Source organism: Trematomus bernacchii, unplaced genomic scaffold (genome assembly GCF_902827165.1).
Source record: "Trematomus bernacchii unplaced genomic scaffold, fTreBer1.1, whole genome shotgun sequence".
NCBI lineage: Eukaryota > Metazoa > Chordata > Actinopteri > Perciformes > Nototheniidae > Trematomus > Trematomus bernacchii.
The window spans coordinates 599,984-623,961 of record NW_022988024.1 but is presented as its reverse complement, the minus strand read 5'-3'; the positions used below and the strand labels follow the sequence as shown (position 1 = coordinate 623,961).

Below are 23,978 nucleotides of genomic sequence, written 5' to 3'. Positions count from 1 at the left end.
AACCTTTATTTTGAAAATAAAGACAGGAAGTTTCCATTTTTAACTTTTGGCACACCAGGCTCAGTATTATGTAATCAAGAAAGCTTGCTACAGAATGCATAATGTACAAACAATTACCTTGCATATCCCACTACATATACACGTACTAGTTTATCTGCACAATCATACACATTAAAATACAATAAAACTGTAATAATTACTCAGATTGTGAAGCACATTATGCTATAAACGATGTTACTCAATTACAAATGTACATTGTAACCCTTATATTGATTTCATATAGCTAATATGATATAATGCATTAGTCCAAAACAAATATCCAAAACAAAAACAACAGTTTGCCATGTAAATTACTTTATTATAGACTAGAGTTATTGCATGGGAGTAGTAACAGAGAACTATATTACTGACTATTAACTATGAACAGTTTTCTTTCATTAGGCTGTGGTGGAACTGAGGACGTTTTATCAAGAGTTCCTGAGACTGTTTTGCTGCAAGAGACGGGACAAGACACTTAACCCAGATGGCAGTAGAGGGTATGCTTCTCAGGATTTCATTCTTTCTTTCAAAAAGGACTATTTATGTTTATAAGGGTTGACAAATACTTAAACCAAATAAATCAGGGTTTTTCCTGTAGGGAGTTATACAAAAATTTCAGTTTGAAAGAATAGTAAACATTTATAATTTTATAATCATCAATGTAGAAGCCTGACAGCATGACAAACATTTTCCCAATAACGGATTTCTAACAGTGAACAGCGCAGACCACTATCTTTTAAAACGGAATAAGAGTAAACTGTTCCTTTCACCTCCGCCTTCCTCCAGCTGCATTATAACATTGCCAACATGTGTTTAAAAACAAACAAAAAAACATATTCCCATTTTAAATACCACAGTCCCGTGGTCATACCCCTGTTACCCTATGCATTGACAAGAGATGAGAGGAAAAAGAAATACATGAGAAAACGAAAGGAAAGCCCTTTTCACTGCGATGATCATCCTCGTGCTCCAGCAGAGCGGGGTTTAGTAGCTGCGTCCGAAAAGGGTGTAGTACTTGGCGGGCTCCTTCCCGCAGACACACTTCTGCCCTGGCTGCAGTGTCTTCAGGGGAGAGAAGGGGATGCAGAGGCTCTTGGCCCCCATGGACGGGGCCCCAGGCTCCAGGTCCTGGTCCCTACAGGATGACAAAGCACAAACATGTTGGGATTAAATATCTATGGAAGCCCAGAGGGGATCTAATAATGAAAATGATAAATAATCCAATTTGGCTTGAAGTGTTAGATATTTTGTAGCTCGTAAATGTTTCTGTAAAAAACCTGAACTCGCTCCTATTTTAGATTAGTTGGTTATGTATTGTAAAAACGTTCAGTATAGTGCCTGAGTGGAACATTTGTCATAAAATTCTGAAAAAATGCATTAGTAATGACACCATAAAACAGCAGACAGTGAATTGTGTCGCACCCCATGACTGAATGATGTGACACTTATTATTGCATATCTATATATTCATCTGTAAAGATAATGATATGCGTGACTTGATTGTCTTTCGCTCCTTTACAAAATGTGTGTAAAGCTTTAACTCTTCACATGTCAGAGAGCGTTATGTTGACAGTGTTGTGTTGGACGTACTTGGCAGTGGTTTTCTTGATCGAATCCTCGCAATCAATTTCCCCACAGAAGGGGATCTGGACAATCTGTGAAGCGAGATAAATGTGTTATCAATTATTTACACGTGTAGAGGAGAGACAGTTACATGTTTGTAGTTTTTGTTACTCACCTTGCCCTGCTCCAACATTTTCTGGAACTCTTCCATTGTGTCTGCAGCCACCATGTTGCTGTTCAGGTCATCTGACGCTCTGACAAACAAACAACACAGACTTGGTCAATCCTCTTGTTTGTATATGGACGCCATGAAAGCATCTCTTCATTCTGCTGTCATTGTGTGGGTTCTCATATCCAGCTGCATCTGTTACAGTCTCTGGGCATCATTTCAAACACAATGTTGCCCCCAGCTGGTTTGGATACAGGATGACTTTAAACGCGAAAATATATTTTCCTTTAGGCACTTGCATGACATATAATCTAAATTTGGCTCAAGTCTTAACAAAAGGTTCTTTACGTGCTGCTATTCTACAGACTTTAAAGAAAACCATTAACCATAAATATACATTTAAATACGTTTTTAAAGGAAAATTAGATAAATTCTATGAATATTCTCATTCCTTCCAATGTCATAAATTAAAACCCAATTGCAATATCAGTCAAAATAATCACAATTATATATGTTTTTCAAAATGGTTACCAAGGGATAAGGGTATATTAAACTCAAAATGTGGACGTTTTTATCGCCAAATTTGATGAAATTACTTGCAGGCATTCTTGAGATATCGCATTTATAAGAAAGATGCTGATGGACCACTTCAAAAATGTCTCTCTGTATGTGAGACATTATAAAAAAAGACCCTGGTGTGTAGTGCTGCGTCTCACTTCTTGAACAGGCTGCTCTGGATGTCTTCCAACATGGCCACCAGCTTCTTCTCCACCTCGGCCTCTGGAATCGTCACCTTGGCGCCAGAGTCTCTCCTCACGGCGACACACTGACGCTGCTGCATGTCTTTAGGACCCACCTCCAGACGGATAGGAACGCCCTGGAGGAGAGACACAGATTAAAACAGTGTGTCATTATAAAGCCTTTACAGCAATCACGTTATATTTAATATGTAGTCTAATATTAAATGTCAGAATTAGAATACCCTTATTTGTCCCACAGAGGGGAAATATACATTGTTACAGCAAGTAAAGAGCCAAAGATAGCTTAATATTGATTAAGAATAAAAGATAAAAATAGAAACTACACAAATTACAATTAACAAATTACACATCTAGTAACAGTATTGTAAACAAATCTGTGTAGCATGTATGAAATAGTGTGATAGCATCCAGAAGATAATATTCAAAGTGGAATTATATATTGCAGATTTATTACAGAAGTTCAATTGTCTAATTAAGGGACAGCAGTGGGTAATAATAATAAGAATTATGAAGCGTCATATATATATATTGCACATAAGTACAATTGCCCAACAGGGGTGTTATATTCTTTGTTGTTATATGTGTGTGGGGGTCGTGGGCCTTTAGGTAAAGATTTCCTTGACTAAGACTAACACTTTTCTGATGTCATTATTTCTAACCTTGAGCTCCCAGTGGTTGAACTTCCACCCTGGGGAGTAGTTGTCCCGGAGGTCGCTCTTCACCCTGACGCCTGCAGCCAGCAGCCTGCTAAGGTACTTCGAGCACTGGGCCAACACAGCCTCCTTGTCCTGCTCCGGCAGCGAGGCAGTGAGCCCACATGGGATGATGACAACCTGGATCAGAGAAGAAAAAGTTACAAATATAGAGCTTTATACTTGTTTTGCTTGTATGTACCAGTTTTTTTTGTATCATAGATTGGGTGTTTACTCTAGCAAGGGGATTGTTCTTCATATATTCCTTTGTTAAAATCTAAGAATTAGTTAAAAGCAGGTTGCTTCAGGGGTATGCCTTTACAAAATTGTCAGTCAACGCATTTTCCAACAAGCTTATCTACTGCATGCAACTGTCTTTGATGCTTGGGATGATTGACACCAAAAGAGTAACTCTAAAGGAATATAAATCACTCTCTCCCTTTCCTCTCCAAAGATGAATGTCTGACATGATTACAGATGGAAAACTAACTCAATCAAAATAATAAAAAAGTATGCCTTGCAGGTATAAACGAGGCTAGAAAAGTGTGAGTATAGCCTTTAAATAAAATACGTATATATAAAAAACACATTATAATAACTGTCTCTCCATGTGTCTGTGTGAGAATGTGTGTATACCTGGAGGCAGGCCACTTTGGGGGGCAGAACGAGTCCCATGTTGTCTCCGTGCACCATGGTGAGGACACCGATGGTCCTGGTCGTGATTCCCCAGGAGTTCTGGTAAACCAGCTGTTTCTCACCTGGCCTCTTGGGATCCTCAAACGTGATCTCGAACATCTTGGCGAAGTTCTGACCAAGATGGTGAGATGTAGCACCCTGAGGAGGCAATGACAGAGCAACAATTACTTCATGTTATTTTTTACAGTGCAATGTTCTAATACCAACTCTAACCATCAATGACTGTGTGAATCATGTTTGGTTTCTTTGCTTGTCATTATAGAAAAATAACTTTGATATTGTGATGGCCTTGGTGTAAAACAGGATTAAATGAAGTGATCCAGTGCACAGCTGTACCTGAATGGCGCGGCCGCTGGCAGAAATGAAGGCCTCGACAGTGGTGGTGTAATCTCCTCCTGCAAACTTCTCCTTCTCCGTCTTCCTGCCCTTCACCACGGGGATGGCCATCAGCTCTTCATACACCCTGGCGTACAGATCCAGGATTTGGAGCACCTACAAATACAAAAATTTAAAGCACACAAGCACTATTCGTTTTGTAGTCCTTTTACACTCATTTTGGTACTGTAAACTACTGGTACTGTAATAGGCATCTCATACATTTTTATTTATTTTTTGTCAAAGGGACCCTATTTTGCTATTTTTCCTTCCCTGTCGTGTGTGTGGATGTAAATGGTCTGCAAAGGCTAAAATTCTAAAGTTCCCTCCAGAGGGAGTTTCTCTTCCATGGTTTCAGACAGAGGGTGAAAAGAGGTGCTGCAGCACAGGCAGAAAAATACAGACCTTTTTGAACGTTAAAGCATGGAGACATGTCACAGTAGAGGCACAAAATACTAATATGAACCTGAACATTTGCATAATATATGTCCTCTTTAAACGTAATGCATTGTTAGCAGGCGCTTACCTCCTCAGCTGCCTCCTCTTTGGTGGCGAAAGCTGTGTGTCCCTCCTGCCATAGGAACTCTCTTGTCCTCAGGAAAGGTTGGGGGTGTTTGAACTCCCACCTCTGGAGAAGAAAATAAGGAAGCAACAGGTGAGAAAAGAGAAAAATGCTTCTTCTGTGTACCAAAATACAGAGGTAAACAAAGAGGTATGGAATACAAACTGCAGATACGAATGGTGCACACGTGACAGGAGGAGGATACTCACCACAACGTTACACCACTGGTTGAGTTTGATGGGCAGGTCTCTGTGGGACTGGACCCATTTGGCAAAGGCGGGGTACATCGCTGAGGCAAAGAAGAACAGAGCACAGGTTCATACCAGTTAGCAAAACCAGGACTATCATTGTGTTAAAAATTAAAGATATTCCATATTGTACAGTCTTAAAAAGCTGTGTTACAGACCTGTCTCACTAGTGGGTCTGACCGCAATGGGCTCTGCCAGCTCAGTGTTTCCTGACCGCGTAACCCAGGCAACCTGACAAAGATAAAAAATAATCACTGATAAATAATTAGATTAGATTTACTCTATTGATCCCAAATTAGGATATTTTTTTATAGTAGCATTGTTAAAACTGAATTGCAAGAAATAAAGATTCAATAAAATAAAAAGTAAATATATACAAATATACATACATCTATAAAATACAAAATATATAACAAAAAAAACATGTTTGACCCATTTGACTTTAATAAGATTATTATTGTTTGAACATTTGTCAAATGTTTAAGATTAAATATTCCTAAATCATCTTTTGGGTGAATTACACTTTACACTTAAATGTACAAGTTCATTTGAGTCTCTCTTTGCTGTCAATTATTATGGGCTTTGACTTCAATGAGGGAGGATATGCGTTTGGATATGACTTTGCTGCTGCAACAGGCTACCACTTATTCATCCATTATTCAGCTATATGCATTATCTTCTTGAGTCCGTAAAGTAAATTCCTCGTATTGATATTTCCATCCCTTCTCCCTCTATTGTGTTGATTTTCTTCCCTGGGAGTTCCTTTTACCTCTGGAGCGAAGTCTTCAATGTGGGATTTTTCCTTCTCCAGAGCGGCCTGAGACACAAACATGGGGAAGTAGCAGTTCTCCACACCCAGTTTCTTGATCTCCGCGTCAAAGAAGGCTTGGATGGTCTGCCAGATGGAATAAGACCAGGGCCGCAGCACATAGCAGCCGCTCACATCGTAGTACTCAATCATCTCTGCCTTAGTGATGACCTGCAGGGGAAGGGCAGTGTTAGAATAAAAAAGGCATTTAAAAAAAAAAATGTATTGTTTTGAATGGCTTTACTGGAAGTAGAAACATTTTAGATTGGAGTCACTCACCTGAGAGTACCAGTCAGAAAGGTTCTCCTCTTTCTTGGCCTCTAAGCCCAACCTGTTAGGAAACAGAGAGCCAAGTTAGCAAACCAAGAGGGCAAGAGGTCCAAAACACGACAATAACACATTACTTAAAGTGGACCTATCATGCCATATTATAATAATATAGTGTAGGACCATACCTATATAAGGCATATTTATACTTTTTTTTTTTCAAAATACCAAACAGATCATGCATTTTAGCCATGCCTCATTTCGCTCAATTTGCACTTTTTTAGCTCTGTTTTTGCAAGGGCTGATTCTGTGAGAACAGCACCACTTACAGGCCTGGCATATGTACTACTGCGTCTACAGCGCTTTCGAACGGCAATGGCCGTGGCTGTCTCCTCCTGATTGGTGGAGAGTTGGCCCAATAGCCGTAGCGCCACCGTCCTGACGTCAGGACAGTGTTCAAATCTGGATCAGTTTTTATCAGATCCGTTAAAGCCCCTTTTTTAGAGATTTGGGTATGGAGGAAAATAGAGAGGGTTGTGTTTTCTGACACTTGGTGAGTTCCCTGGAACACCGGGGACACATATTCATGTATAAAAGACGTACACAAGTGCATTTTGCATGATAGGTCCCCTTTAAAGTGTTTATGTGTGGTAAAAAGGCATTTTTGAGCCAAAGCCTGTCTGTTTTACTGTATCAGGGATTTCTTCACAGTTTAATTATCTTATTGCTGAAAGAGCTATGTGTTTCTAGTGGTTTCTAAATACAGTGGCAGAGCATTCTGGGAAATTACAACAACACAAACAGAAATATCAGGAGTGATTAGTGAGTCTGGGTGAAGATACAAATATACCACTCAGTGCATTAACACAATTCTCACAAAACACACATCCATGCATGCTGCACAATTGAATCAATAGCCCAGTCTGCTCTGATTGGTTAGCTGGCCGGCTTGAGATGGTCAACGACTAGAGATGTCCCGCCCCTTAGTCGATCACGTACATTGTGTTTGTGCTTAGCCAATAGAATCATGAGTGTTACATTGTGATGTTATCATGTCACTAAGTAAACAAAGGAGTCCAATGGAGGTGTTTCAACGAGGGGGGTGGGGGATGTCTATGATTTTAGGACATGAACTCTTCCTTGTTTAAAATCATAATAAAATACATTAAAAATAAAAACACACACAGAAACACACACAATCCCAGCCAACTGTGCAACTCAAAGCTCAGATCCGTAGCTATAAATCCAGCAAACCGTCTGCTAACGGACAAAAAGGAGATATTTGGGTCATATTGTGATCATGATTATAAATCTTTATCTGAGGAACAGAACTTTTTATTATACTTTTTGCATCTAATATCAAAACCTTTTCATCGTCAGCAGAGTTTAAGGGTGCTGATGCGTTCTGTACTTACTATGGATAGAAAACCATGCAAAATAGAGATATTTATACATATTAGCAGTGCAGCACTATCATTAGAGAGATCCAATTTCCTTCTAAAAGCTAACAGCAGACTACAAGCACTGATCAAGCAGATGAAAAACACACCAACCATTTAGAACTCACCAAATCTGAATACAAAAAGCTACAGTAGCAGAGGGTTGTGCTTCCATCTTCAGTGTCCGAGTAAAAAAATCCAAGTATGTCCCGACAATGTGTCACCGCTCTAGTATTTGTTTAAAGACTAAGACCAACAACTCATGGCATTGTAAGGTGTAAAAATATATCCATCAACAGATAGTTACTACACGGTATGTGGGAGTGGAAATCCCCAAAGTAAATTATTGCCATTTTAAAAATGTTGTGATTTTCTGAGCTTTGCGAGAGCATATATTGCGATTTATTACCCGTTTTCAACCACAAATTTGCCAACATCTGTTTTATCTAATGAGTAAACAGTTCAATTTGTGTTTAAATATAAATACTTATATATTTTAAAAAGATTTATACTTAGTGTTAGATAAAACATTGACACACATAATAAACCTATACATGCTGTGCCGGTTTTTCCCATAATCCTAATGTTAAGTGTGTTGTAGTAGTAATCCAACACCTCTATAAACAACAATGTATCCCTCCAAGGAAGAATCTCATTCAACCAGCTATCACATGCCCAAAACAGAATTCTGAGAAGATATTCAAGTATAAGATTTTTTAATTGGCTCCTCCTCCAGCCAAATACTTTTCAGCCAACCAACAGCAACAGAATATGATCTCGCCATACATCTAACTTCAGTGTACAGAGCATTGCTCCACGTGTGGGATGATGAAGAAATTGTCTAACTATGGTTAGCGACAATAAATTGGAATTTGGGAATACATCTGCATTTACAGAGAGAGACTGAAAGAAAGAGTACAAAGTAGGAAAGTTGACTTCAGATGCAAAAAGTAAAATAACAATTTGTTCCTCAGTATCCTTCAAATTATGTTTACAGTAATTGTTGTACAATTATCATAAATCAGACAACAACTTGAAATTACAGAAGCTACCAGAGGAAGGGAAAGCTTGTTTAATTATTTCTTAACCTCTCTCCTCTTATGTCAGTTCAGTCTCTCACCGTGTTTGTTTCTTAGATCCTTGACCCTCTCCTCCTCCTGCTCCTCCTGCTGCCTCCTTTCCTTGGCCACCTTTGTCTCCTTTACCCTTCTTCCCTCCTCCTCCTCCTCCTCCTCCTCCTCCTCCTCCTCGTTTCTCAGACTTGTTCTCCCTCTCCTTGCGGTTCTTGTCCTCTCCTCCTGTGGCTCCAGCAGCAGCCACTGGTTTGTAATCCTGTCCTGTGAGCGTCTTGTACTGGCTCTTCAGGTCAAGCAGAGCCTTCACGGCTGCATCCACCTGGTCCTGAAACAGAGGGAAAGTCATCATTTTCATCCATCTCCAGTCCTAGTTGTATTTAACCCTAATCTGTAATTGTAGCCTTACCTTGGGGGCCTTCTCGGTCTTCAGCTTCCTCACTAGCTCTCCCTGTTGTGACACCTGTGAGAACAGTTCCTGGGCCTGTGGTGGGGAGCCGGCCTGGGTGGAGGGAGCGCTGGGCGGGGTCTGGGCTTTGCTAGCAGGGGCTTGTGCTCCCAGTTTGTAATCCTGTCCGGTCTGCTGCTTATACTCCGCCTTTAGAAGCAGCAGCTGCTTCACCGCTGCATCGACCTGATCCTGATCAACAGCCAGCAACAAGGAAAATATTTAGTCATCACCGCAGAGACAGTCGAGGTCAATTCCACAATTTAAAAAAAACTCTGGTACACTGCTGGTGGCAGTTATGGTCTCACCTTTGAGGCCTTTTCAACCTTCAGTTTCCTGACCACTTCTCCCTGCTCAGAGACCTTCTCATAGAGGCCGGAGGCAGCAGGAGCAGAGCTGCTCTGGACTGGGGCGGGGGGTTTTTGGACTGGGGCGGAGGATCTTTGGACAGGGGCTGCTCCAGGCTTGTAGTCCTGGCCTGTGGCCTCTTTGTATTCGGCCTTCAGGACCAGCAGCTGTTTGACTGCTGCATCCACCTGATCCTGGGGACACACGGACAAGGATGCTGTGAATCAGTTCATGTTTTCATAATTAGGAGCCTCTGATGGGTTGACACTTGTTCAGCACAGCTAACATAAGCACTGGGTCAAAATGACATGATGTTTTCAGCATAAAACTGTAAAGCCACTTTTTTCCCATAAATGTATTTATGCACTCTTGACCCTTGTTCTAACACTTTTTTGGATCTCTTATTTATATATTTAACTATGTATTTTTAATTCATCCTATAATATAATAATGAAATACAACATATTACAACTTAAACACAGCAAACAGCCCCAGCTTTTGTCACTGCAACTGGTGGAATCAGAGTCAACGGTTTTTTCAATTCACAAATCTAATCTGCCTAATGTCAAGGTCAGAAATGAGATGAGTATTGACCATTCAGGTAAATGCTGATTTCTGTATAGATGCATGTAACATCACCTGTCTTTAACCAACCACTTTAAACCAGTGAGAAAGCACAGAAAAGGAAAAATACTGTTATCACTTATGTGAAATAACACAAAACTGTTCAAACTGTGCAGAAAACTATGAAGGACCTCATTACTCTTAGTAAGATCATACGCTCGATTATTCACTCGAGAAATTGAATAGTCTGGTATCAATGTGTTAGACATATGTATTCGATGTTGTATTTGTATGAGTATTGAATTACCCGTGATAAGTGACAATAAATAGCTACTTGCAGCATCACACAGATACTCTCAAATGTTCTTTCGGCTGTGTTTTCTGATTTTTTCACTACATGAATACCATGTGCAATGTTTCATCAGAATACCTTGGGGGCTTTTTCAGACTTCAGTTTCCTCACAACTTCCCCCTGTTGAGAAACGCGCTCATACACGCCCGAGGAAGTGGAAGAGGAGGGGGTGGTCGCAGGAGAAGGAGCAGGGGAGGGAGGGGCCATCCCAGGTTTGTAATCCTGACCGGTCAGCTGTTTAAACTCTGCCTTGAGAGCGAGGAGCTGCTTCACTGCAGCATCAATCTGGTCCTGATATCATCAAGAAACCAGCTCATTGTTGCAGGTAGTGATGGATAAACTTTACTGGCATGCAGACAACGTAGAGACATGACCAATGGAGGCGACACAAACAATGGAATGGGACACGGGCAATGGATGGGACACAGTCAATAATGGGGACACGAACAATGACTGGACAAATCATTTGGGACACAAGTAGCGAGCAACAACGCAGAACGAAATTTGGACGCAAGACCATGCTTTTCAACAAATGAGGACCCAAGAAAGCTTTAAACAAATTACTCAGGAAGACGGAAAGAACACTTGACGAAAGTGCTGATTCACAGATGAGGACATGAACAGCGACAGGACAGTCGGATGGGGACAATATAAGCATCGTACCTTAGATGCCTTCTCTGCCTTCAGTTTCCTGACCAGCTCCCCCTGCTGGTTGACGCGGGTTAGTGGACAGGAGGAGGCAGAGTTTGTTGCAGTGGTGGGCAGAGCTGCAGCAGATGTGGGAGGAGCCATGCCTGGCTTGTAGTCTGTTCCTGTCTGCTGCTTAAACTGTGCCTGTAGAGAGACGGTTACAATGAGTTTCCACACCATTTGTATAGATAACACTCTCCATCAGGTACTCCATCAGGTATTTTTATTACAGCTGACATACCTTTAGGGAAAGCAGCTGCTGAACCGCATTGTCGACTTCCTCTTTAGGAGCTTTGGCAACCTTAAGCTGACGTACAGCTTCACCTTGTGCTAAAATGCTTGAGAATATGTCACCGGCTGAGGATGAGGCAGGTGCGGGGGCGGGGGCAGAGGCAGCCTTGGCGGGGGCAGAGGCAGCCTTGGCGGGGGCAGAGGCAGCCTTGGTGGTGGTAGAGGCAGGCTAAAATAAGAGGCAAGGCAGGCAGATAAGGAGAGTGATCCTAAAACTTTGAAACACCTTCCCTGTTGTGATCGAAGACTGCGGCTTTGTGTTTTTAAATCTGACCTCACAGACTATCTATTCTTAGGGCTCTTAATGATTTGCTAAATATTTGCAATAATAGCTTGACCAGCTTGCAATCACTGTCCCTATTAGATTTCTGCTACTGCTGTTTGATGTCCAAAATAGAGACTAGATCAGTATAGATGACTCATTTTACATTCAGAAACTAAAGACCAGAGTGCACTCGTATCTAAATAACAAGCTGACTTGAAGTGAAGGTCTGTAGCTACTATTTGATGATTTAAAAAGGAACCTTTCACTGATAACAACTGTGATTTATAGATATAATTAGGGATACAGGTGTTTGCTAGATCCATTAAAAAACATTCAAATGTGGGTTGTCTTCCCAAGCACTCACTGTGTTGCTGGGGGCCTGGCTCTTGCTCTTGTCCTTAGATCCAGCAGTGGGCATATCCTTGGTGTGTCCGTCAGGAATGTAGAACAGCACACAGGGGCTCTCCTTACAGCTGTTAGGACTGTGGAAGGTAACCTCAGTTAAACTCAGTGATCTCCATGAACTGTGGGGTGGTTCAAACTGAGTAATAAATCCTGTTCCTCACCTTACGGGCTCGTAGGGCTGGTCGCAGATGTAGAAGCCCCGCCTCTGGAGCTGGATGACGTCACCTTTCTTACACGACTTCAGGCAAGGATCTCCAAGCATCTGCTCCTCCGACTGAGAAAAATGATTATAAGACATTGAACGAAAACATTGGAAAATGGTGCAACGCATGTCATGAGATTTGCGATGCAGAAACAAACCTTGCTGTTTTTATTGATGTAGTCCTTGAAGTCGTCTTCTTTGGTGATGACGGCTTTGGAGATGAGGGGCTGGTAGTTTATGCAGATGGCAGGCAGCAGGGGGGCGCTGTTGGTTTCAGCCAGCCACGTGATCTTTGTCGTCTTCTTGAAGTCCTTGTTGTCCAGGTTCAGGCGAGCATCCATGGACACGACCTTGCCATCGGCCCCCCTGAGAAAGTAGAAAAGGTGCATATTGTTACTTTAATGCACCTGATGTTGTGATTCTCAACAACGATATTGAACAGTTCTCTTCGTACTTGTTAATCTTGGTGATGATGAGGTTGCCCCAGTTGATGAAGGTGACCATCTCTCCCTCTGAGAAGGTCTCTGCATCGGCTCCTTCAACCAGAACGCGAGGTCCGTACCAAACCTCCTTCATGCCAACCTCTGCGTTCTGGATGGACACAGAAATGACTTCAGCACTTGCATGTGTACTAAGAAAATGTTGGTACTCAAGTAAGTGAGATAACCTCTAATAACTCCTTAAGTCCGTAAAAAAAAACACTAAATTGAAGTTGTATACCTAACACGCACACACACGTATATTTCTGAGAAAATCTTGAATATTCTTGTGATCACAAACTTATAATATAAACATAAAGGCATTGCATATTAGTCAATTGAATGACAATTGACCTTGTGTCTGAATGAATTCACAGATGTACTCAACCTAAATGTGTCATTGTCAGGAATTATTTACTTCACATTTTTCTTTCAAAACCCCCCCCGCCCAAAAAAATATTAAGAGTAAGGTCCCTTCTCTCACAATAGTGTTATTTTCTTTTAAATTCATTAGTGACACAGGGAATGTGTTTATATGCGTTATTTCCATTCTGTATTTGGCTTATATCCTGACAAAAGGTATTATCTTTTCAATATTTTTCCTGGCAAATTTATAAATGTACTCTTGTAAATTCGCAAGTCTAATGGGGAGGTAATATTTTGAGGATTTTTCTCTAAAAAAAGTTATTGATTTGTTTCTTTTATTGTGTTTCGTTTATTGTGTGTGTGTGTGTGTGTGTGTGTGTGTGTGTGTGTGTGTGTGTGTGTGTGTGTGTGTGTGTGTGTGTGTGTGTGTGTGTGTGTGTGTGTGTGTGTGTGTGTGGTGTGTGTGTGTGTGTGTGTGTGTGTGTGTGTGTGTGTGTGTGTGTGTGTGTGTGTGTGTGTGTGTGTGTGTGTGTGTGTGTGTGTGAGCGCTCTAACCTTGGGGTGCTTGGCCATCTCCTTCATCTCCTCCTTAGCCTCTGAGACGGTGACAGGAACCACATAGGAGCTGGACAGAGCTGTGAACCTCGGAGCCACTGGGTCGATTACCTAACACACACAAAGACAACACATACACACAAACAGGTGAGTATAAGAAACAGCAGACTTAAGCTTTGTAATAATCTCTACATACAAAATGCTGAGTAATGAAAGGACAAAGCAGAACATGATGCAACTTAATTAAAAAAAAAACTCTTTCAAAACTAAACAAAAATAGATACAAAAAACCCCAGCTCAGTAAGAAATAAATATAGAAAGTAAGACGTAAAAGAAGAAAGTAAAAAGAAAAGCAGCTTTCATGAGTGATTCATGGTCGTATGCAGGCGAGGGTAGAAAAGCAAAACAAGTTTTTATTGAGCTGCTGATTCAGTCTTCATCCACTCACACTATTTTACCAGCCAAAGGACGCCGCATGATTTATAATAGACAATCCAGCAAAAGCAGATCAACACCAGCCCAATATATTTGTTGTGATTTAGTAAATAAGGGGCGAAACACTTTTTAAATCCTACATAAAAGAAATGTAAAATTCTCTCTAAAAAAAAGACAATGGACTAAAGAATTAGAATCTCTGGGGTTTTAGCCTTTGCAGACCATTTACACATACACAAAAACCTATATAACACACTACAGGAAAGGGAAACTCCAAAAAGAATAATAGGGCCTCTTTAAATAAATTGTTTGCACTTTCAGTGGACAGGATGCTTTGGTCAGGCTGGTTACATTTAGACAATGCAGTCTAACTGTAGAAGCCCAAATTATTCCCACAACTGGTTTGGAATCCGGTATAATCAATTGGCACCTCCATTTGCCCTCCAGAAGCTTGATGTTTTGGGCAATAATGTCATGAAAACCGAAGCAAGTACACATCACTACTTTCAGTTCAAGACTTCAAGACCATCAGTTTTTATCAGTGAGGATGGAGAATTGAAAACAACAACAATGTGTACAAGTTAGCATCCATCGATTCAGAGATGTAGAGAATCCAACCTAAGGATAACTAGTTCACCAATCAGTTCAACCGACTTCGTAGTTTCTCCCCTGCTCAACCCATGCTAAGCTAATATCTCTGACTTCCTGCTACACAAGAATACTGCCTTTCGCTTTTTAACTGTTGGCTGGTAAAACAGTGAAGCTTTCAGATAAACCAGCTCAAGATGGAAGCAGGAAGGGAGTGGGTGAAAATGAGCAGGAGGTGGAGGAGAAGGGAGGAGGAGTACCTTCAGAAAGCTAATTGGCAGCTTGGAAACAGAAGAGTGAGATGCTGTTTAATGTCGGATACAAGGAGGGAACAAGGAGGAGGTAGAGAGGAGAGAGGTAGAGACACATTTACATAGAATGGAACGTTTTACATTATTTCTCCTCACCGCTTTGTTACACCTTCCTGTTTTTGTTTGTCTGTTACATTTCCACCTCCACCCTTCACTCTTGTATTTAAAGCACATATTGCTACACTCCATCTGGGATGCTAGTCTGTTATGAAGCAACAATATCCAGCAGGCTAAGGAATACAGGAAATTGATAAATTAAATATAAATTAGATAAATAAATAAAAACTGTACTATAGCAAACGTTCCTTTAAAGTCGAAATAGACAAGTTTTTAGCTTTAACTTATCATTACGAAGTCAGAGTTGACTCCACCACTATTATTAAAAAATAATGTTTATTTTAAAAAGCCTCGCTTTTAACGATACAATTCTGTCTACCACCGGGTACAATCTGGCTTTATTTAAAGCAAGCAGAAAGTGCTTCAATTATTGCGCAACCAAAACAGGAAAAAGGAAAGCAATTTTGTTTTACATGGTAGCTATTTGTAATTATCCCAAGCCTCCAGGAAGTGTGCTGGTCGTTGAAGCAAATTTTCGGCAGTAAGGGCCAAACGGACGTACTACACTCCAGTTCTACTCTGCGACGTAATCTTGGCTCAAAAATACCTTTTCCTATTGACTTACCTTGGGAAAGAAACGTCTGTAAATCAGTGTATTTCCAACAAAAAATTCCCAGAAAACTCAAGTGCGCATGCTCTTTCGGCAAAAGGCCCCGGATGATCTGGGTACTTTCTGAATCTACAGTCGCTCCATTTTGGCTTCATGCGACACTGAGCAACTTAGGAAATAGGAATGAACGGTGCCCAGCCTCCGACCTTGTATCCAGTTCTCTAGATAATTCCATGAGTTATCCCAAATTACCAAAGAGTATCAATGTCATTTATTTGCGGTAACTATCCCCAGTAGTATAAAAGCTAAGGGTGGAATAAGTGAAGTGTAAAAAATAAAAAGCTGTGACAGTGTTGCTAACATTTTCTGATGCGAGTAGCTAGCACTGGCTCCAGAAATTGCCAGAGGACAACATACATTTAAACGCATAATGGCAACGTCATTTTCCATTCATTTGCTTAAAGCTTGTTGATGAGAAGAGAGAGAATGGGTAAAGTTGTCTATTGCCACACAGGTGCAAAAGTTGGTGCTATTCTTTTATATATCTGAATGTCTGTGCCCAATACACACATCAGAGTTCACTGAACTCTGAGGCTTAAGCTAAATATTAGACTATCCCAAACAAACTATTGTAAAGTATGTTTGTAACCGCATTCAAACATGAGCTGCTGTAACGCCAAATTCAAATACGGCCAAGTTGACCTGAAGGAACTTTGGAGCCTTGACAGAAGAGAGTGTGTTAGTTGAACATGCATATAAAGCAAAAGTTGGTCCCTAAATCTCAAACTGACCCCAACGACGTCAGGACTTTTGGAAGCTATTTTAATAGAAAAATGCGTCCAAAGAGTCTGTATTCAACTCTACCAATCAGAAGTGATGCATAACCTTCACACTTCAAACTATCTTATTCGTGTGTTCCCTAGCTTAATGCTCTCTTTGTTTATATAGTTTTTTTTAAGCATTAGTTTCACAAATTCTACTTGACCCTGGGATGAAGCAGCAGGTGCCAGCGAGTAAGACCACACAGAGGAAGCAAAAATGATGTCCAGAAAGATGAAGATGAGGACAGCTAAACATAAAGACAATCAAATGTGGGACATGAAAAAAAAGCAACTGGTTTTTGAGGTTGTCAGTGTTATTGAGGGGTTGATATGGTGGGTGATGGTGGGGTATAATGAGGCAGGAAACCAGGTAGCAAATAAAAGCGAACAGAATGAGAACAGCAAAGCAGAAAGAAGCCATGCCAGCAGTGGACCTCATCATAACTAAATTCCATCTTTCCCTAACATACATCCAAAGTAGAAAATGTACCTTCTTATTGAAGGCCCAGATCTTGTCCCACTCCATGTTCACCACTGACCGTGATCCACCCTGGAAAGACGCAGGGGAAAAAACAAAACACATTATTAGAATAAAATATATTGTATTGTACACAAAGTGGAATCTTTAATTCATTACATTTGCAAATAGGAAATTGTCATGAAATAAAAATGTTAAACCCACAAATTCTATCATTTCAAAAGGTGCCAAATGCTGAGTCCAAAACTGTTAGAGTTGGCTCAGGTAAAGAGAAGAGTTGAGCATTTTAGAGAGGAAGCCAGGCTGTTCCCCTGTCCATCTCTAAACATGACTGTGATGTACCTGTGCTGCAATGAACTGTTTCAGACCCTCGACGGTCATCCCTCTCCTCAGGACTCCTCTAACAGTGGGAAAGCGGGGGTCATCCCTGGAGGGCGATATGAGAAAAGTCAAAAGAGAACGTAAAGGTTGCGAGAGAAAAAATATATAAAGTTAAAGGGAGGATGAGGAGGAACACTGGAGGACCAACAAGACCTCCTGATTATGAGAGAACATTTTTTTATCCTCATGCCGGTTGCTCAATTTCAGAATATAAGATAATAAGAGGAAAAACATAAAATAAAATAAAGAGAAATATATTTACATAGAGGTTGAACTAAAAAGTGCAATAAGAAGATAAAATAAATAATTTAAAAAAATGATATTGTGCAAGAGATTACAATAAATAAGACACCTCATGCATTACACATTCCTAAGCATCAGTCAGGAAGAAAATCAACGTACCATCCGTCGACGTATCCCTGCTCCACGAACCAGGTGAGCTTCCTCTTGGAGAGCACCGTGTTGTTGAGGTTGAGGCGGGCGTACTCCCAGATGTAGGGCTTCCTGAGGTGCAGAGCGTTGATGAACCAGTAGAACTGCTCGTCACGATCGTGGTACTCGGTGGTCCTCAGAGCGTGGGTAACACCCTCCAAGCTGTCCACGATGGGACAGGCAAAGTCGTACGTTGGGTAGACTCTGGAAGCAAGGAAGGTTTCGACGATGAATACTTCATTATATGATGCAAATATCCTGAATTATTTTTATTGTTTCCCCTCCCTGGACTTATTTAACTCTCAAAGCAGTTTAATGTTAAAGATCTGTGTTTTTCTGATGCCGTTCGGCTGCCAAAAATGTTTGTTTCTCAGATAACTTAAGGTCCGGAGGTTCCTCATCCGGTTAAAATATTCAATTTTAAATATCTAGAAAGTGTATCGTAAAAAATGGCTTTGAAATGTATCAAAAGTCCATTTATGACAGCTTCTGGTAAACAACTAATATGATGCATGTGCAAAGACAATTATTGGATTCATTAGGAATTATGTAAATTCCCCACTCCAAAAAATATAAATCATAGGTCTAGATTTTTTGACATTCTTAGTGGAAATGTCACATATTCTATCTTTAAGTCAGTTACTTGTGGGTGGTTCCGGTGCGAGGGTGAGGAGTGTTCTTGCAGCGGTACAGGGTGGGGTCTCTCATGCAGCCGTTGTTGGAGTTCATGTCCATCTTGGCCCTCATGCAGCAGGTCTGACCACTCTCTGTCCCGGCTTTCATCTCCGCCCACATCTTCATGTTCTGCTCCACCGCTGCAGAGGAGAAAAGAGTTAAACTATAGCTTCAGAAAGTTCACAAATGTACACTTGAGTTTCACAATTCACTGTGACCGTTGACCATGGCATCCTGAGACGTACTGTTATTTCTGTTTTTGGATTCGGCACGCTGCTCCCTCTCAAGCTTCATCTGCTCAGGAGGCGTGTTGTCGATGTAGGCCCTTCCCTCAGTGAGCAGCTGATCAGCAAAACGCATTATGGTCTCAAAATGATCGCTGGTGTAGGTGAACTGGTCTGGATGGATCTGGAGCATGGAAACGTCTTCCAGGATCACCTGAGGAGCAACAAAGACGTGAGGAAATAAGAACTGAAAAATCTTTCTTTGGCAGTTTGACAGGTAGTATGGAAAGAATAACTCATTGACATGTTTTTTTGAGTGTTTTACCTTCTCAAAGTCTTCTTTTTCCTTCTCAGGGTTGGTGTCGTCGAAGCGCATGATGAGCTTGCCTTTAAATGTGACCTGGTAGTGCTGGTTGAGCAGAGCAGCCTTGGCGTGGCCGATGTGAAGGTATCTATACACAGAGAGAAGGAAACATTTAGTTTAGGTAAGCTACTTAAAGAGCATGCATAATCTGGACTCCTCTTCAGGTGGATATAAAGCCTCACCCGCTGGCCTCAGGAGGGAATCGAACCACCACCTTGCCCATCTCAGCTCCTGGTAGATCCACAAACTTGCCGACATCTTGCTTCTTCTCATCCGACTGTTGATCAGAGACACAAACAGTCAGGAAAACATCACCACAGCTGCCTTTTTCTTTTACTTATTCTGTTTTGCACCAAAACAATTTCCGGTTGGGTTAAAAAAAATCAACAAACTGAGCTGAGCTGCAACATTTCGACTACCGTAATCATTTACCTGCAGGATTCTTGTTTTTGAGTTTGTTTCTTCATGGTTGAATACGCTTTTTGCAAGTTGCTTTGGATAAAAGTGTCAGCTAAATAAAAGATAATGTACTTAGCAGAAATATAGTTACTATTTTGATGAAAGATTAATTATTTTAAAAAAGGTGGAGATTTCCTATGTTAGGTCCCGTGTCCACATAGCGCCTTTGTAATAACAAAAACAAGATGTTGGATCGTTTAGTAACTGAAATGGACATTTTTCACTATTTTCTGACATTTAATGTACCAAAAGATTCATTAATTTAACCAGGGAATGATCTTCAAATTAATCGAATCAAATAATGGTTAGTTGCCAGCTGTTTGTCACTAATCACATGACCAACTGATTAATTTGTGGAGAATGAGTAGTGGTTTCATCAAGACAGTGTGACTATCAATTCAGATTCCTCACAGTGCAAAACGCTTGTGTTAAGCCCTGCCTTAATTCACATTGATGACATTGATTTTTGACATATGTTAGAAACATTAAAGCACATTATATCTGAAATGACACTTACGTTGGATTTGGTCATTGGAGCTTTCTTGCTGGCATATTTGTTACCCACAGCCGTGAAGGGAACCTGAGAGCTCAGGAAGAAGAACCAGCGGTTGATGTGGGAACAGGTTTTGCCCTGACTCGGCCATTCCGCGTGACCTGCAGAGAAACAACCACAACCTGTAGGGCTGCATTCCAACACATGTTCCACACTAACACAGACGGGGACAATAGAGTGGTGCAGGAATGAGTCCTAAAACACTGTAAATGTCCCTGCAGCGGGACTAATAAAGGAATTCTGATTCTGATTCTAATAAAAACCAGGGAATGAGTCAGCACTTTACAACTTCTGGTTCAAGTCAAAGATTTTGGTTAGATGCCTAAAATAAGGTCTGGCGTAAACACAAGCTTAAGAGATTTGGCCATTTTGTACAACGACATAAAATACTTCTAATTCTCCTTAATGTCCGAAGTTGCTAACTTTATATTTGCTCTTTAATTTTATGTCTTGCATTTTCTTTTTTGCCATTCTCCTGCTCTAATTCTTGTCCTGAACTTGTGTTATAATAAATGGTGGTTGCAAACAAGTATGTAAATGAGACTTCTAACTGCATCACGGCAAACATTAGCCGCATTTAGCTTAGGGGTTGTTCATTTATAGCCCAAAGTAAGCTTTTTACATCTGCCAATTTTACTTTTGTATTTACGGTCCGAAAATGATAAAAGCAGAGGCAATAGGTGGGGATTATCCTGCTGAACACAATGCGGAAGTATCATAAACCTGTGATGGAGTCGAGGCTGATTTTCTGCAATCATCCAATGGAAAAATTGTTTTTTGTCGAGGGAGCTCTTGCAATGTTAACCTCCGGCAGGGCCTATAAAAAAAGACTTCATCTCTGCACCACTCTCTGGCACTGGTACATCCTGCAGGGTACTGACCTTTGAGGGCAGCCCACACAGACAGGTCAGCCAGAGTGACAGATTGTCCGACAAGGAAGGTGCGCAGAGAAAGAGCCTTATCCAATTCCCCTAGTGCCGCGCTCACACCAGACTGATCACACAGACGCCGAGCGCTGAACTCCAGCCAGTGGTCCACCTGCACACACCAGACAGTATTTTGAATGAGGAAACCACTCTTAATAACACAACAGAAAATCTCTAACACACACAAGCACACACCTCGGTCTGCTCCATCATGTTGGATCCGTAGAGGCCAAGAGCGGGAGCCACTCGGGCCAGGTACCGACTGATAGAGTTGGTGTCATTGAACTGGATCGCACTGAGGAAAGGAAGGAGAACAGAGTAGAAATTAATTAGAACATTCTAATCCTATAGCATACATACCTTCTACATATGATATTTAAAAAAGGAACACTTCAACCATTAAATTATCATTTTCATATCAGCAACTCACAATGTGTTAGCTTTAAGCTTATTTTTGGGCCAGTTTAGCCTTTATTACCATGTGTAAAGAGTCCACAGGCCGGATTTGAACCAGTTTTTTGTTTGTTTTTATTTGTATTCATATGTGATTGCCTCAGTATTTTATATGCAAGTCCGCTATTTTTACTCTTGCCTTTTATCTCTTGTTAAAACTGTAAATAAAGAACGGGACGGATAAAGAATTTCTGATCTGATTTCGCTCCAGCAGGGACTGAGCCCTAGGACATGGGTACCAGTTTACCAAGTAATGTATGTGGCAGTTGCTTTAATTCTTAATTCTCACTGTTGACGAACAATCCAAAAACCTTCTTGATCAAATTATGTGAAAAAGGATTGGTTAGCAAAAGCAAGAATATATCAAAACATCAAAATAAAAACTCCCACACAACTTGTGCAGTATAATCTCCATTACTTAGCATTTCAATCACCCTAGCATAAATGGAAAATAGCACACCTGCGCAAACTGTTGATGCAGAAGGCTTTTAAATAAGTAGGGTTTATCAAAAAAAATTCCCATGTTTGGAAAACAGTAATCATTGAGACTTGGATTATACTGCATACGTTGTTTTATGTGAGAGTTTGGTTTTTAACCCCATTTAATTAATTTCATAAAGAATGGCATGCAAGAAAATGTTTTCTTCACAAACTCAAGAGTAACACGGGGTGAGATATACAAATATTGAAAGTATTACTTTAAGCACATTCAGCAGCTTGAAACAATGGTGCTACCTACTCAGAGACTTGAAGCCGGGTGTCTTTGCCTTCCTCCACTGATAGCTGCACACTGGCCTTCACATGCTCTGCTGCCAGAAGCGCTCCTGCAGGAGAGAGGAAACAATTTAGTGTTTTGATTGTTGTGACTGGGCCTAAAAGAATAAACCAACTGCATCTAGAAAGATTATGTTAAAAGGCACCTGGATGTTTTGTATTCTTTAAATAGGTTTGGCCCCTCTTACTAAAGGTGACTTGAGTGCAACATAACAACCTGTATGACTGCAGGCAATCTTCACAGAACATTTGTGAACCAGTTGAACTGGTCCTCTACACTGCAGTGTTTTATGTGACCTGCACCTTTCGTAGAAGTACTGCTTTCCTAAAACTGTGGTTTTCAACATGTCAGGACTCAAGAGTCTTTGCATAAACATTCTTGTAATGCCATGGACTTAATATCAACACAGGTAACGGGTTTTCTACAGAGGAAAACAATTGACCAAGGCTGCCCAGTATTACACTTTTAGGGTCAAGTGCTGGTGTTAAAACAAAAATAAACCAGGTTGCAAAAAATTCATAAAATAAATAACATTTCCAATACAACCCTCCACGTTTCAGCTGCTTGCATCAGCCTGCTGTACTCTGTATACACGCAAGAGGCGCTATTACCCGCTGCCAAAGCTAGTGGGTTAGCTCATTGTAGTACAAAGCAATGGCATACTAAACTCAGGAAAGCCTTGTTCTGAATGTATTTAACACAGAATACTTTCCAATATCAATAAAATATGTCAAGTTTCAACGCTAGATACTTTTTATAGACATGTAACTAAGTATGTATTTACCTAAACCGACAAGCTCAGCTAACCTTTTAGCTAGTGTCATCGTGTCAACTGCTCATAATAAATGTGTGTTATTTGGCCATGTGCATTTCCAAGCTCGTGATTACTTTTTGCATGGGTATATGCATGCCATAGTGAACGTTCAAAGGTGGAATATTAACATTTAAAAAAGGTAGCTGCTGTCATTAAAAAGGACATGTTAACGAACTGTCCACATGCTGTGTTTCAGTGCCACGACTGCAAGCTTGCTAACGTTAGCTTGTTAGCGAACTACACACCCAGTTTGAACTTATAAGGACATACTGCCATACCAGGTTTATTTCATATAGGTCATGTTACAGGCCTTTATTGCAAAATAAACAACTTGGCTGGTTCCAAACTCATTCCATTGTTGAGTTGCAAATATTAGCCATGTTATTCTGCTGGTTTACAACTTCTAACAATAACATTAACTTTAAATATTGTATTTGAATGTGTCCGTGTCTTCATATCTTCCGAATCAAGCAAATCCTGGCAACTGGTCAATTGTCTCACTTTATAAGAGATAGTTATATCTATATTATTATTACATACGATGAAAAAAACATTGAGAGAGAGTTTATAAATATAGTTTGTCTCGTTTGTTGGGGTGACACGTAACAGTGCTAGCTAGTCAGCTGTCACTACATTCATGCACAGGACTCAAAGAGCAAGTATTTATTCAGGCTGCAACTCACCTAGAGGCGGATTGCTCGTGTTGATGGTGAGGTTTAACGCCATGATGTGAAATCCTTCTTCCACAAAGGTGGTAAAGCCTTTTCACAAGAAACCTAATAGCAGACAGCCAAGACTACTCTCCACAGCGTGCAGCACCCCGGGGATCCAGAGTCTCAGCAGCAGCAAAGCATGAGAGGATGGGACTTCTTTTGTTTTTGTGACTGCTAACCAACCACTTATTGCTGAAACACTGCCACCAACTGTTCAGGAGCTGAACACACAGACACAAAACACGAGCACAA

The 23,978-nt window shown here is 40.7% G+C and overlaps 1 protein-coding gene across 2 annotated transcripts; it reads right to left on the bottom strand.

Annotated features, from left to right (window-relative positions):
* Window positions 1-44: 44 nt before the first annotated feature.
* On the bottom strand, window positions 45-23,880 carry eprs1 (glutamyl-prolyl-tRNA synthetase 1). Of its 2 annotated transcripts, XM_034117423.1 has the most exons (35): window positions 23,697-23,880; window positions 22,164-22,248; window positions 21,167-21,266; window positions 20,927-21,083; window positions 20,010-20,146; window positions 19,216-19,310; window positions 18,995-19,121; window positions 18,691-18,883; window positions 18,414-18,585; window positions 17,741-17,974; window positions 17,300-17,384; window positions 16,970-17,029; window positions 13,658-13,768; window positions 12,712-12,848; window positions 12,416-12,623; window positions 12,217-12,329; window positions 12,015-12,132; window positions 11,336-11,554; window positions 11,068-11,238; window positions 10,483-10,695; window positions 9,449-9,682; window positions 9,102-9,332; window positions 8,740-9,020; window positions 6,193-6,244; window positions 5,875-6,084; window positions 5,264-5,336; window positions 5,067-5,146; window positions 4,822-4,923; window positions 4,257-4,412; window positions 3,861-4,058; window positions 3,192-3,365; window positions 2,488-2,648; window positions 1,778-1,856; window positions 1,630-1,694; window positions 45-1,174 (listed from the first exon to the last, which is right to left on the bottom strand). In XM_034117423.1, exons 1-35 carry the CDS (start codon window positions 23,737-23,739, stop codon window positions 1,024-1,026), a joined length of 5,025 nt encoding a protein of 1,674 aa, XP_033973314.1. In that variant the 5' UTR covers window positions 23,740-23,880; the 3' UTR covers window positions 45-1,023. The 2 variants fall into 2 exon arrangements, with proteins under 2 accessions (XP_033973314.1, XP_033973315.1); XM_034117424.1 differs by lacking the exon at window positions 10,483-10,695 and having other exon boundaries at window positions 23,697-23,879.
* Between the last annotated feature and the right edge of the window lie 98 nt (window positions 23,881-23,978).

What these genes read in the sequence shown, in the direction of transcription:
- eprs1 (XM_034117423.1), bottom strand. Translation starts at nt 23,739, where the DNA reads ATGGCGTTAAACCTCACCATCAACACGAGCAATCCGCCTCTAG. An exon ending in AACAGTTCATTGCAGCACAG is followed by an intron (nt 17,030 to 17,299) that starts GTACATCACAGT and finishes GCGTCTTTCCAG; the next exon opens with GGTGGATCACGGTCAGTGGT. An exon ending in TCTGGGCCTTCAATAAGAAG is followed by an intron (nt 13,769 to 16,969) that starts GTACATTTTCTA and finishes TGTGTGTGTTAG; the next exon opens with GTAATCGACCCAGTGGCTCC.